Here is a 14541-nt window from a genome sequence, read left to right as displayed (position 1 = left end):
TCCAATATAGATTAGAGGCTGGGGAAGCTGCCACCGCCACCGCCACCGCCACCACCACCGCCGCCGCCACACACTCACACACACTCACACACTCACGCGCGCGCGCTCACAAAAAAAAAAAAAAAAAAAGTAATAATACCTCCGCATCGTGGACTAGTCCGGGAAAGGTAGTTGACATGTTGGGTTTCTCCAAAAGCTTACGATGCAATTTCCCCCTCCAAAAAAAGAATCAGGAAAAAAATCCAAAACTTCTTGTATTTTCCAATTTTTTTAAAGGAAGAAAAAAATGTTCCGTAGATAGAGATCTAAACTGTAATGGTTTTGCCCGGATCAGATAGCTCCTTGCCTCGTACCCACTTAAAAACCTGTAGGAACAAAATTTTCCCTCTGCACAAAAGCAGCTCCCTGGAACAGATTTTGTACTTGCTGAGAATTTCTTTGGCTGATGTCGTAGGTCCCTTGGTAATATAGAAGTTTTGAAAATTAAGCATCAGCACTGAGAACGGGGAGGACAATAGGCAGAAGAGATTTATCCCATGAGACAAGGAATAAATATTGTATCTTCGCCTAATAAGGAACTGGGGGTTCTTTCAACATTTTTATCCATTTTCCACAACCTTTATCATGCTTTTCGATACCGACTGAGGTGGGGACGCATCTCTGCAGAGAGCATTTACACATTTTTATTGTGCAGATAGAAATCTACCCCCAATACACGCAGGTTACAGACAGAAATATATATTAATTAAACCTTTCTTTTACATGACTGAGCATTTGTTCCTATTGGTTCCAATCCCTAGATGCTGAAAACTGATTTTTTTTTTCCCCAAAAAGGCATTGGAATCAGTCTTGTCCAGTTGGGATGTCTGCCTTCTTCCAAGTGAAAACAATGCCTTTTCCCCTCACATTTACACTGGATTTCTGTTCTTCCTCTGTCTTGAAAGGCAATACCAGGTGTTGACTAACATTTTATTTTTTAATTAAAACAGTTTTTTTTTTTTTTTTGAGATAAATAACCTTTATGGACAGTCCTAAGTTTCTGTTGCAAAGAAGTGGGACAACTGGAAAAACGTAAGAGAATAAGGATATATGAACATATTATGCACTTAAATAAATATCTTTCACTCCCCAACCCAGCCTATTCCCCCCCCCCTTTTTTTCTGTAAACAGTGGTGTTTTTTGTTTGGTTTGATTTTTTTTGTTTGCTTGCCCCCCCATCTCCTCTCTTCTACTTCTTCTTCTTCTTCTTCTTCTTCTTCTTCTTCTTCTTCTTCTTCTTCTTCTTCTTCTTCTTCTTCTTCTTCTTCTTCTTCTTCTTCTTCTTCTTCTTCTTCTTCTTCTCTCTTTCTTGGAAGGAGGAAGAATGGATCATTCAACAAGGGAAAATTTTTTTACAAAAAGGATGCTGGAAAGGGACAGCAACACACACACACACACATTTTTTGGTAGGTTTCTCAACTTTTAAACAGTTTTAGAGTTATACTTCATCTAAAATTTGGGTTGATCTGAGTTGTCTAGTGTTTTGAAGTGTGTGTGTGTGTGTGTGTGTGTGTGTGTGTGTGTGTGTGTGTAATGGCAGCAAGCTAAAAACACAGAGGCTCTACAAGGTTTTATCAGCAAACCTGCTTATACAAGAGGGAAAAAATATCCAAAACCTGGTGGGCTGGCTGGCCCCACTGGCTCATCTCAGAGATAGACAGGGTAATTCAGTCTTAATTGCTATTTCATTTGGTTCGCTTTTAAGTGTTTAAGCTGAGAAGGTGTCTTAATAACAAGCCGCAGGCAAACAGACATGCGTCTTTTTTTTTTTTTTTTTTTTTGGTTGAGGGTTTGGGAGGGTTTATTAGGGCATGCTCATCCAGGGTAGCTGAGGCTGTCACTCAGAGCTTTTGGCTCTATACAAATGGACAAGGACACATGACAAGAATTAAAATGCATTGTCTGTAACAGAGATCCGAGATGCTCACTTCCACACAGGATTAGCAGCCAATATTTGCTCCCCATGTCAAGATGGACTTCTCTCCAGTCCCACCCTGAAATTCCACATTACAGTTTATTGAAATCAGGAGGCTTTTCAAGCAAGACCAGTGAGGATGAAAATGAAGACTATAGGACTTGCTCTTTAAGTAGGAGGGAAAGAGGAACACTGTTGGCACTTAGAGCAAGTATCCCCAACACATGCATCAGAGTCTTTGTTTGCTAGGTGTGAGCCCAGTTCTCATAGTTTATCCACAATGAAAATAAATGATATGATTATACACAGATGTCCACAGCATCTGGAGCCTGTTTCTGTAACTCTATCCCAGAATTCTTGCCCCTGAGAAAAGTTCAGCTTTATCCCTACAAAAGAATATGGAGGGCCTCCTACTAACATTCTGAATAATAAGACACTTTTGCTGGTGCATACAGTTAATTTTATAAGGAGTTGGCATTTAAAAAAAGAAAGGATAGTATCTTCTCAGACACGTAAAATCTATCTGTCCTCAACACTCCCAACTGTCAAGAACTGCCTCTGGTTAAAGTGAAGGGACTTTTACTTTTAGCTTCTGTCCAAGGAGGAGATGCACCACCATCTCTTCTAGGGCAACCTGGACTGAAAGCTCAGGAAAGTGTGGCTGCCTAAGTTTGCTGTGGAACAACATTGATCAACATACTCATTCTTCCAGAGACAGCAATCAGCAGCACCTCTGTTTAAAGGACAACGAGGAGGACCTATCGCAGTGTACCTCCTAGCTGCTGCTTCTGTCTGAATACTTCATGACATTACTGAATTGCTGGCAGTTGAGTTGTTTTCCCTATACCTACACCACTTCCCTGAGTGAGCTTTACACAACCAAATAAAGAATATGCAGGGTTTCTTTATGCAAGCTGCTGAACACGCTTGGGCTTAGGAGGAAACTAATGGTCAGAGAGTGAGAGCAATATTTAAATCCACCCAAGGGAGATGAAACAGAAAGGAGAAGTCTATACCTCTTTGCTATAGGAGCTACTTTGTCAGGCTCTGTGGGAGCTTTCCATCCTCCCCCCACAAGTTTCCACTGTTTCTATCAGCATCTTAGACAAAAGGAACTTCAGTTGGTCAACTACTTCCTCCCACCTATATCAATATTGAATACAAAATGCCATTTTACCATGAAAGAATATGGGGCAATAATCTGTGCCATATGCACTAACTGGTCAGTATTCCCTCCATCTGCTCTGTGGTTGCTCAGTGTGCTTGTTTTATAATTAAATTCATCGAGGCAGATATGTTTGATGTGTGCGACATGCAGCCACTAGATTTGTTTCTGGCAGATATCTCCCCATCCCGTTTTCCTCTCATCCAGTTAATAGTCTTCAGCAATGAATAAGTGACATCTTGCTTGACCCAAAGACTGAGCTTTTCAGCAAAGTTAATTCCTCTCTTCTCTGTTTTGCTCCTTTCTTGGAGAGAGATAGGCTACACATTCTCCAGGGGGGGTGTTATAATTGAATTAGCTGGCCACAGCATATTGGATTCATGGTGACTGGCTGCCTGAGGCTCCTTCTAAAGGGAAACTGGTGGTGTACATCCTGGTCTCAGCTAGAGGCCAGTTGCATACCTACTCAAAATAGCACACAAGAACATGAGACAACCTTGCTAGTTGATACCTCCTGAGAAGGAACACACACACACACACACACACACACACACACACACATATATATATATATATACTGCCTTGGTTAGGATTCAGAGCTGGAAGAGTAGTTGAGGAAACTGTAGTTTCCTTTCCCGAGATACCACGTAGTTTGTGTGAGTTTGGACCCATTCTAAAGGATATGTACCTCCTGTAAATCTGAGATTAGCAAACAATTAGCAGTCAGATATCTCAGCTTTTATCCTTAATTTAAATATATATTTTTTAACTTTCTCGTTCTTCTTCATCCTCATCTTTCCCCCTTCCCCTACTTGGGGCTTCCTCTAAGCAATTTGTTTGTGTCATTATTAAATAGAGTAATGGTTGCAATTATTTAACATGATTTATCTCGTGTGTGTGTGTGTGTGTGTGTGTGTGTGTGTGTGTGTATCTTGGAATCAAGCTCAGGCTTTAAGTACATTGTCTACTACTAGGCCACAGTACTAGCTTTCATTTGGGCAATTTCTACCACTCTCTCACACTCAGATACATTTACCAAAAGGAATTAACAATACATCTTTTCTTTTTCCAGGTTGCATTTGTCTGCACTCCCTTCCCCTTTCTTCATTCCTTTTTTTCTTTCTTCATCGTTTTTTTTTTTTTTTTAAAGAGGAAAGTGGAAGGAAGATTGATCTATTAATGTTATTATGCCTTGAGCAAGTATCTGTGTACATGGTCTAAGAATGGAATCCAGTGTATTCTTCTCCACTGATGCATGTTGCCCCACAACCCAGGCATGAACATGCACAATAAGAGACATTTTCCATTGTCACAGAGCCCCTGGCTTCTAAATTGTTCTTTTTGGGGACAACAGTAGAACACTCTACACTCCAAAGGTGGATGGGATGCTTAGCAGACAGAGCAGCAGAGCACTCAGTGGATGAAATGTCCATTACACAACTATTTGCAAGAACTAGTTCAATTCTGTGGATCCTCCCATTGCCCCTTCACCTCCATGACCCAATATTTGAGACGAATGTTTTAAAAAATGACAATTTTAGGGAGAAGAGCAGTTCAAAGACCTCAATGCCCTATCTTGGGCTTGCTCTGACTTTGTTTGCCCATAGGAACCCCTCTTTGATGATTCCCAGTCCTTTGAGGAATTCTTCATGAGTATATGGTGTCTAACCAGAACTTTGGAGCTTTAAGAGTTTTTTTTTTTTTTTTTTTTTTTTTTTTTTTTTTTTTTTTTTTTATTCCTCCAGCTTAGGGTAATCTAACTTTCAATTACTCAAGATTTTCATGACCTGGAACCTTTCTTGGTCCATGGGTTTCCGATGGTGCTTTTCTTCTCTGCCTCTCTTATTGCAGCTACAGTGGGCCAGTGAGAAGACCATTCCTGCAAGGGGTGAACAGAAAAATACATTGGACTTCACAATCAGTTTCTGAAACATCTGCTGGATCCCCCTTTTCTCCTCTGGGAAGTGGAGACTCCAGACAGTTCAAAAGATGTTTTAACATGGAATCCCATCTCTCCTCTCTCTCAATCTCTCTGTCTCTGTGTCTCTCTCCTCTCTTGATTTATTTAAAAAACAGCTTAATCTCTTGACTCATTTAAATACAGCCCCATCCCTTGTCTTATTTACATTTACATCAACCCCTATCTCTTTGGGTTCCTCTACTCTATCCACCCACTTTCTAGTGTTTGCATGCTTTTCTTTCTGGTACTTCTTCTTCTTCTTCTTCTTCTTCTTCTTCTTCTTCTTCTTCTTCTTCTTCTTCTTCTTCTTCTTCTTCTTCTTCTTCTTCTTCTTCTTCTTCTTCTTCTTCTTCTTCTCCTCCTCCTCCTCCTCCTCCTCCTCCTCCTCCTCCTCCTCCTCCTCCTCCTCCTCCTCCTCCTCCTCCTCCTCCTCCTTCTCCTCCTCCTCCCCCTTCTCTTCCTCTAAAAAGTCTAGCTACTCTTTCCTCTCCCTGTGCCTCTTCACTTCACCTTCAGCAAGCTAAGAGCCACTTTACATAAAAATGTTTCCCAACTGCAGAGGAGAAAAGGCAGGGCTTTTTTTTTTTTTTTTTTTTTTTTTAATTTTAAAGATGACTTTACAAAACGTAGGGGAAATTGACATTTCTGTCAGGCTCTTGCGTCTTTTCGGTTTAAGGGCTGTCACTGATTTTTAAAATTTCCCTTTCCTTCTCTTTTCTCCCTCTTCCAGCCTGACCCTCCCCCCTACCCCCTCCCTCCGTGAGCTGTTTGTCAAACGTCTAACACGGATCTGCATTCTGCCTCAGCGTTACAGCCGACAGGCAACACGGATTCCATAATCGTACAGAGAAAATGCATTTGCAAGCAATTAAAAACCCTTACGAACGTATTAGTTGAAAATTAAATAGGAAGAATTCGTCTGAAGTCTTCTCTTTGATAATAGTGAAACTAGGAGCCCAGGCTCTTGTCTAAGCGACTTCTTGTTCCTCTCAAACAGCTGTCTAGCCAAGGCTAGAGTTCAGACACAGCCAAACTCCGTAACCCTCTTAGTGTCTCTCGGAGCTGTCTGGCCTGTCCATCTAGTCCTGAGTGCGCACCCGCAGGCAGCAGGGCGCGGTCCCCTAGGGCGCGATGCCCCGCAGGCCTCCCGGCTGGCTGCCCTCATTTAGGCTGGAAGCCAGTTCTCTCCGCTCAATGCCTTTTTTTTTTTCCCAGGAGAAATTTACTCCTTTGGGCCAAGAAATGCCTGTGTTCCAAAAGAGCTTGCCCTTTATCTACTCCACTCGCTTACGAGGTTTTGAAAGTCCCTTTGACAGCCTCATGGTTGACTTAATCACCTCTGTTTACCAAGCACTTAAAAAGTTTTATGCTAGCGAAGAGGGGGGTTGGGGGGGCATTGGCTCATTTGATACCAAGGACAAGTCACCGCTGGAGTACAGGAGTAGAGAAGTTGCTATAATTTTTATCACCTTTGCGCAGACATCTTTCATAACACAAACTGCCAGTGTTGAAAAATCACAGGCTAAGTAGGACTTTGAACTTAATGGTTGTGACTTTATCTCCAGACTGAACCTTCCCTGTAATAAACTTTTCTAAAATTGAAAATGTTTTTTCTTTCTTGTTTTTTTTTTTTTTTTCATTCTTTTCCAAACGTTTATGAGAAAATTCCCGAGTGCTGTTTATGGTGTCTTTGCAGTATCCTCTGGAAGTCCTGTGAATTTTGAGGAAAACTCATCCCTTAGTTTCCCCATTGGTTACCTTTTGCTTTTGGGGTTTCCAATGTGGTCCCTCACCCTGGCTAGTTCACTACCAGTCAGAAGCTTCAAGATGTCTTTAAGGTTTTCCCAGGTTGCTTTAGGAATCTTTGGAGAGCCAGTCTCAGCATCAGCAGCTTCTGGAAGTGCCCTCTAGTTCTTTCTTTCCAGGCTGGGGAGGGCGAAGCTTTAAATCCCACAGTGGCCTCTGGGAGCACCTAGAAAATGAGGGGGGGTGTTCAAGTAGGAAGGCTGTAATAGGAGAGCTCCTGGACCCACAGAGGCCAGAGGCCAGTCACCAAGATTGATTCTACTTGAAATATCTTATTTTACTTGCAAAACAAAAGGAAACAAAATAAAATAACTCTTGCAAAGCCTAAAAACTAAAGAAAGTATCTCTTACAGCTGTTGAGAAACTTAAGGTGGTGGCTATTTTTCGTGTTAGAAGCAGTGCCCAACAGTGAGAACTTTAAGGTCCTATCATCAATACCAGTGTGTGGGAGAAATCGTGTGTGTGTGTGTGTGTGTGTGTGTGTGTGTGTGTGTGTATGTGTGTGTGTTTATGCCAGTGTGTGTGACTGTGTGCTTTGTTTGTGTCTGTGGGTATACCTGTGTTTGTGCCTATCTCTGTTGGTGTGTGTGTCAGCATGTGTGCTTCTCTATGTGTGTGCCTGTGTGTGTCTGTGTGTGCCTCTGTATGTGTCTGTTTGTATACCTGATTGTGTGTGTCTGTGCCTATATGTGTTTGTGTGTGTGCCTGCACCTGCATGTGTATGCATTAGTGTATGCCTATATGTGTGCTTGTGTGTGTGTGTATGCCTGTGTTTGTGTCTGTATGTGTGCCTGGGTTTATGCTTGTGTGACTGTGTGCCTCTATGTGTGTGCAAGGGGTGGCATAAGATCACTGTGGATGATGAAGATGACGTAGGACTTGGATGAAAGTTGGTTGTTATTGTAATAGAAATGGTATCAAGGAAGCTACTGAAGAAGATATCCTAGTAACAGGAACTTTGCACTGCTACTCATTTTCTATACAGGATTTTAGACAAATGGCAGGGGAAAAATCCTTTATCCAGATACAAGTTTACACAATTAACCTTGATTTTGGAGATAGAATTCTGCTATCTGCATCCATCCATCCCCAAGCAGGATCTGCAGAATGGAGCGCTCAGCCATCCCTAATTTCCTCCCTGCCTTTTCCTTTATGGAAAATTAGTGGTTTATTTTCCCTCTTTCTTCAACATTTTGCTCAGAATATTTTTAAATGCCCTCTCCTTGTTTTCCTGTTCACTTCCACCTTCTTCGGTCCCTCCACCTTCCTCTTCTTCTTCATCCTTCGCCCCGCCCAATCTTCAGTTCACACCCTGCAGCCATGTAGCAAGGCACTGTTTAGTTTCTCTAGGATCCCCTTCTGCTTCTGAACACCCCTCTGCTAATCTCTGAAGATTTCCATTTCACTACTGCCTCACTATCCTGGGCACTGTCCCAGAGACAATGGTGTGTGTGTGTGTGTGTGTGTGTGTGTGTGGTTAAGAGGCACTTCTCTGGCTTCAGTACTTCTGTGGTCATCCTATTTCATACATAGAAACTTTCCTACTTTGCAACAATCCCCCTGCGGTCTAGCTACAAATTGTGAGACCTTGCCTCTTCTCCCTTCTAGTAGCCTTGGGGAGCTTTGAGGCAGCCACAGCCTCCAGTTACTTCTTTTTCCTTGAAGAGCTTTGTCTGCATCTTCGGTCAATTACTCCAGTAGCCTCTCAGAGGCCCCGTTTATTTTCCCATTGACCTTTTCTTCCTTATGTACTGGAACAATGCCTTATTATTTTATTTATCTTAATCTCTGGTGCAATCTCCCCTTTATACTCCAACTTGACTGTGTGAGTGTTTGCCTTTACACTCTCTTGACTTCATTATGTAATCTTGCCAGATCTCCGCGCTCTGTGCACGCTGTTTAGACCTCACGTCTGTCTTTTATTTACCCTTCAGTAGTTTCTGTTTTGAAACTCCTGGCCCATCCATGTTTACCTTATTTCTTTGTTTCTTGCTATCTTTTTTCCCCTGACTTTTGTACTCAAGAATACATATGGTTCAGAAATCTGCAAAGATTCTGCTTTCCCACGTATATTTTCCAGTAGGACATTTCATTGAAAAGTATTTTCCTGTTTCGGTGGGGTGTATTTCATAATGTCTCATTCTCCTCAGTCAGCTCTGGAAGTCTCTGTTATAATTAAGTAGTCTGGGGGATTGATCCCTTTCTCTTAATTTCTGTCAGGGCAAGTGAAAGAAGGTATCACCCCTGGGCTTTGTGATTCTAGACACATTGTTTTTGCCTGGCAGCTAGGCTGTATTAAGTGGAGATGGGGACAGATTTCTGTAGGAAACACTTTTCCACCCTTTGTAAAGTGCTTTAAATTAGATGGCAGCTTGAGGTTGGGATATATAACACAGTGACAGAGATTTTGCTTATCATGGGCAAGGGCCTGCACTAGATTCCCCAGCCATACAGTTACTCATAAGTTTTGTTTCTGTAACTCATCTTCATTTTTGGAGATGAAGTTGACCTTGAGCTGGTTGACCTCATTGGCGTGGGTCACTTTGGGGCCATAGTCCATCTTTGGCAATACTCAGTTGTGATCTGCGTGCCTTTAGATATTCCATATCAGAGGATCTTGTACAAAGAGTCTAAACTCAGATTGGTCAAGATGTCTTTATCCTAACACCTTTCTACATTTTTACATTATCTCTGGCTTGAAGGTACCAGAGGCACTCTTGCATTGTCTGTGAATGTTCTCATACAGTGATTGGAATTACAAACCCAGAGACAGTTGGTTGTTACTCTTCCCATTGTGCCATCCTCTCTGAATGTGTTTTTCTTTTTTACTCTTAATCACCAAGCATCTTTCCTTATTTTCAGATTGAGAGCCTTTCCTAAGAAATTACTGGGAGAGAAAAGCAGAGGACACTATCCTCTAGAGATTGCTCAAACATTGGCACTTAGCACACCCTAGACACCTGGCTCAACTGGACTTTCTATGGAAGGCTCACTTTTAAGCAGTTTAGCAAATAGACAATGCAGACGGATACTTTCTTGCCTTCACAAGGGAAAAAATACCTCTTGAGACCTGAGAAATCAGAAACTGAATATATCTTTGGAACTTTTCTCTAGTGCAAGCTACTGCCAATACATATAGATGTTGATGAATTAAATATGCATAATATATTAGAAGTACCTCTAATGAATGCTGACATTCTGATAAATACTACAGTGTAAGATCCTTTTTATGATTGAACCCTACTTCACATGTATTCATATGCAAAGAGTTAGAGAGAACAGGTTCTTTTCCTAGATAAACAGGTGGAAAGAATCTTTGTGGGTGTGTTGCAATCTGAATGCTAAGAATTCTGTGATGACAAAGCTAAGCTGCCCTGAATCTTGCAAATGTAGGTTAGAGGAGAAAGGTCTTCTATTGCTTACTGGACTTTTGTGGAATCAACAGGAGAGCTATTGTGAAATGTTTGAAAATTTTCACTGTCATACACTTTTAGATAGCAATTTCAAGTGAAATTTAGATCCAGTTGGTAGCAAATTTTAAAAAAATTGAAATGTAGAAATTATCTTGAGACAAATTCATTGATTTCAAGACTCAAAAAGCAATGGCCTCAAATTACTCAGTCTCTGAAATGAGGGTTTCAAATATTTTACTCCATTTTTCTATGATTTTCAAAAGTCAGAAAAAGAAGATTACTTTAAAGACTTTTTTCCCCCTCCTGAGGATATTGCATTCACTTACAGATCTACAGATAAGAAAATCTATTGTCTTATTCTGATATCAGCACAGAAATCGATTTTATTTCTCCAACTATGTAATCATGGTGGTTTGAATAGGAATAACCTCTGCTCTGTATAGACTCATATGTTTGAATGCCTGGCCATTAGGGAGTAGTACTATTAGGAAGTGGAGACTTGTTGGAGTAGGTGTGGCCTCCTTGGAGGAAGTGTGTTACTACGGGGATGGGCTTTGATTCTCATATGCTCAAGCTTCTCCAAGTTTGGCTCACTGTTGCTTTTGATGCCTTTGTATCCAGATGTAGCGCTCTCAGTTCCTTCCCCAGCACCTGCCAGCCACTATGCTTCCCACCATGATGACAATGGACCAAACCTCTGAACTGTAAGCTAGTCCCAATTTTCCTTCATAAGAGTTGTAGTGGTCACGGTGCCTTTTCATAATAAAAATCTAAACTAAGTGAGGAACATTTAATATAGAGGTAGAGGCTGTTAGGTTGGGATGATGCAACTTGATGACTTTGAGAAACAGTTAAGTGTCTTAAACCTTCCCCCATCTTTTCTTAGATGGATGTGGTAAAATCTATGTTCTCAGAATGTGGATGTGGGAGGTTCAGAAGTTTAAGGCTAGCCAGGGTTACAAAAGACAAAGCTTTGTGAAAACAACAACAAAAATCTATTATTTTTGTTCATTTATCTTACTTTAAAATTATATGTATGTATGTGTATGTTTTTGGATGTATGCATATCTGTGCTTCATGTGCATTCCTTGTGCATGTGGAGGCCAGGTGAGGGTATCAGATGCCCTGGGACTGGAGTTACTATGAGCTGCCATGTGGGTGTTGGGAACTGAACCCAGATCCTTTTGAAGATCAGCTGGTGTTCTTAACTGCTAAGCTTTCTCTTAAGCCTCTAATTATATTTTAATCTTCCTCTCACCTCTTTCTTGCCCTCTGTATAATTTATGTTTATGTATATGTGAGTATGTATGCACAGGTACACCATGGTAGAATGTAACAGCAGTAAGATCACAAGTCTCTCTGCCTCTTTCTGTCTGTCTGTCTCTCTGTTTATGAGGCAGGCATACACCCAGCTAACATCTCTGTATGCAGGGATTTTCCTTTTCCACCTCCTAGCCTATAGTAGAAGTTCTGAGGTTACAGACATGAAATATCATGTCTGGCTTACATGTGCTCTGGACCCCAGTAGTCAAAATGTTCTTACACTTGTGTGACAACTGTGTACCCACCTAGCCAACTCCACAACCCACAAATGTCTTTTCTGAAGAAGTAATTCACTGACTAGACATAAGAAGTGGATCAACCTAATGATGAACAGAGGGCTGTTTTATAATGGCAGTCTACACCCCTCCCCCACGGAGGCAGTATGCTATAGAGGAAGAAGATAAAAAATAGAAACTGAAGATACGCAGAGCTTGTAACTGGTATTGGAATTGATACAAATTTGATTCTACTGAAGAGTTTCTGTATACGAGTAAATACAGAAAATTAATATTAGGTTGTATATAACTGTGAATTGATACCAATTGCCAGTCCATTCATCCATTGAAGCTCTAATTTACAATGTAGTCCTTCTTGAGATGGGGCCTTCCATGAGAGCTGTAGTTGAGGTGGATTGAGATGGTAGGAGTGGGTTGTATTCCAGTATTAAGATATGGACATGACATTAGAGAAAAGCCCATGCCAGGCCACCAGAAGAGTGTGGCTACTGACAAGCCAAAGAAAGAAGCACTTGGAGAAAAAAACCTGATATCATCCTAATCTTGTAGTTATGGCAAATTAATGACAGCTAACATTGTCCATCTCACAAACTGTCACCATCTTTTTGAGAAAAGCAATAACACCAGACCCTGATGTCAAAGGGTTAACCAGCTACTGTCAACTAGGCCTCTGTCTCACTACATTTCTGCCTGGTACTCACTGTCAGGTCATATTGTAGCAATCCCCTCTTGAACATTCTTAAAGAACATCCCCATTAGGCTAGTCCACTCTGTGCAAAGGACCTCCTCTAATTTCATCCGAACAAAGGACTTTGGTTGTACGAGCCACAAAATACCAGTCAGATTTCTCTTCTGCTAATGGGAAAAACTGATGCTTCTTTATCAATCATAAATTTATTCTCACACTATTTTATTTCTTTAAAGTTTTTTGATATCTCCAATTATAGCTCTTTTGTTTTGTGTGACCACTAAACACAATGTGAACCATTTCTCTGTAGATTCTTCCCCCATCACTCAACAAAATTCCAAACTATAGAAATATCCTTTCCTCTCTCCTCCAGCTGAGCAAGATGCATGCCCAAAGGGAAGAAGGCCAAGGGGAAGAAGGTGGCCCTGGCCCCTGCCGTTGTCAAGAAGGAAGAGGCCAAAAAAGTGGTCAATCCTTTGTTTGAGAAAAGGCCCAAGAACTTCGGCATTCGGCAGGACATCCAGCCCAAAAGAGATCTAACACGCTTCGTCAAATGGCCTGCTACATCAGGCTGCAGAGTCAAAAAGCCATCCTCTATAAGCAGCTCAAAGTACCTCCTGCCATTAACCAGTTCACCCAGTGGACAGGCAAACAGCTACTCAGGTGCTTAAGCTTGCCCACAAGTACAGGCCAGAGACAAAGCAATAGAAGAAGCAAAGGCTACTGGCCCGTGCTGAGAAGAAAGCTGCTGGCAAAGGGGACATCCCAACTAAAAGACCACCTGTCCTCCGAGCAGGAGTCAATACAGTCACCACCTTGGTGGAGAACAAGAAGGCTCAGCTGGTGGTGATTGCCCATGATGTAGACCCCATTGAGTTGGTGGTTTTCCTACATGCCCTGTGTCAAAAGATGGGGGTGCCCTACTGCATCATCAAGGGAAAGGCCAGGCTGGGGCGCCTGGTCCACAGGAAGACATGCACCTATGTTGCCTTCACACAGGTTAACTCAGAAGACAAGGGTGCTCTGGCTAAGCTGGTAGAAGCTATTAGGACCAATTATAATGACAGATATGATGAGATCTGACGCCACTGGGGATGCAACGTTCTGGGTCCTAAGTCTGTGGCTCGAATTGCCAAGCTAGCAAAGGCAAAGGTTAAAGAACTCGCCCCTAAACTGGGTTAAATGTACACTTAAGTTTTCTGTACATAAATATAACTACAAAATTAAAAAAAAAGAAATATCTTTTCATTTTGTCTTGTTTTGCTTTAAGGCAAAGTCTCACTGTATATCTCTGGCTATCCTAGGAACTATCCATCTAGATAAAACTAGCCTTAAATTTACATAGTACTACTTGCCTCTGCTTCTTGGGTGCTAGTATTAAAGGCATGTACCACCATGCCCATCCAAAACAGTTCTTACTAATGTCTTCACTGAAGTGATTTATGATTTCTAAGAGTGTATAACATCTCTTATGCGAATACGAAACAAACCTAAACATATCAACTCTAGGCATATGTTTGGTGAGTTTTGCCTAGAATATACTGGTAATTTGAAATAAAATTACTTGAAAATACCATGTGCTGTAAGTACACAATACCCACTTGATTTCTATATTTTTGAATAAAAGGTTATGGAAAACATTTCCAAATTTCTACTGTGATAAAGAGGATAATATTTTGGAGGTGCTGACGATAAAATGTACAATGAGAAATCATCTTGCTTTTGTGTTCTTACTTTCTAGTTATGAACATTAAAAAATGTAAATTCTGTTTGTCATTTGCATTTAACTTCTATTGAATGACACTGGTATATAAATGTCTTCTAACAACACATCCCAGATAGCTCATGTTTCATTGATATTTTTGTTAAAAGACTTTTTAAAGGTACTTTAGAGGCAACATCATAGTGGATTATAAATAAGTCTCAAATCTCTGTGACTTGCACCATTGTGGGTTTAGACCTTGGCAGGTAGTAATTCTCTACCTGGTGAAGTAGA

The 14541-nt window shown here is 41.1% G+C and overlaps 1 protein-coding gene and 1 pseudogene across 2 annotated transcripts in view; one reads left to right on the top strand and one right to left on the bottom strand.

Annotated features, from left to right (window-relative positions):
* The window catches only part of TFAP2D (transcription factor AP-2 delta), a gene marked incomplete at both ends in the record, with an annotated part of 52332 nt that extends 52154 nt beyond the window's left edge, over positions 1-178 (bottom strand). The window contains one exon of the mRNA XM_080917540.1: positions 140-178. Coding sequence (XP_080773666.1) covers positions 140-178 — 39 coding nt within the window. The remainder of the gene's footprint in view (positions 1-139) is intronic.
* A 12753-nt stretch (positions 179-12931) lies between these two features.
* LOC308420814 (large ribosomal subunit protein eL8-like) lies at positions 12932-13727 on the top strand (annotated as a pseudogene). Its single transcript has one exon. The product of its transcript is annotated as a large ribosomal subunit protein eL8-like (transcript).
* The last annotated feature ends 814 nt before the right edge of the window (positions 13728-14541 follow it).

Source organism: Micromys minutus (genome assembly GCF_963924665.1).
Source record: "Micromys minutus genome assembly, chromosome: 5".
Classification (NCBI taxonomy): domain Eukaryota; kingdom Metazoa; phylum Chordata; class Mammalia; order Rodentia; family Muridae; genus Micromys; species Micromys minutus.
This window is presented reverse-complemented; position numbering and strand designations above follow the sequence as displayed.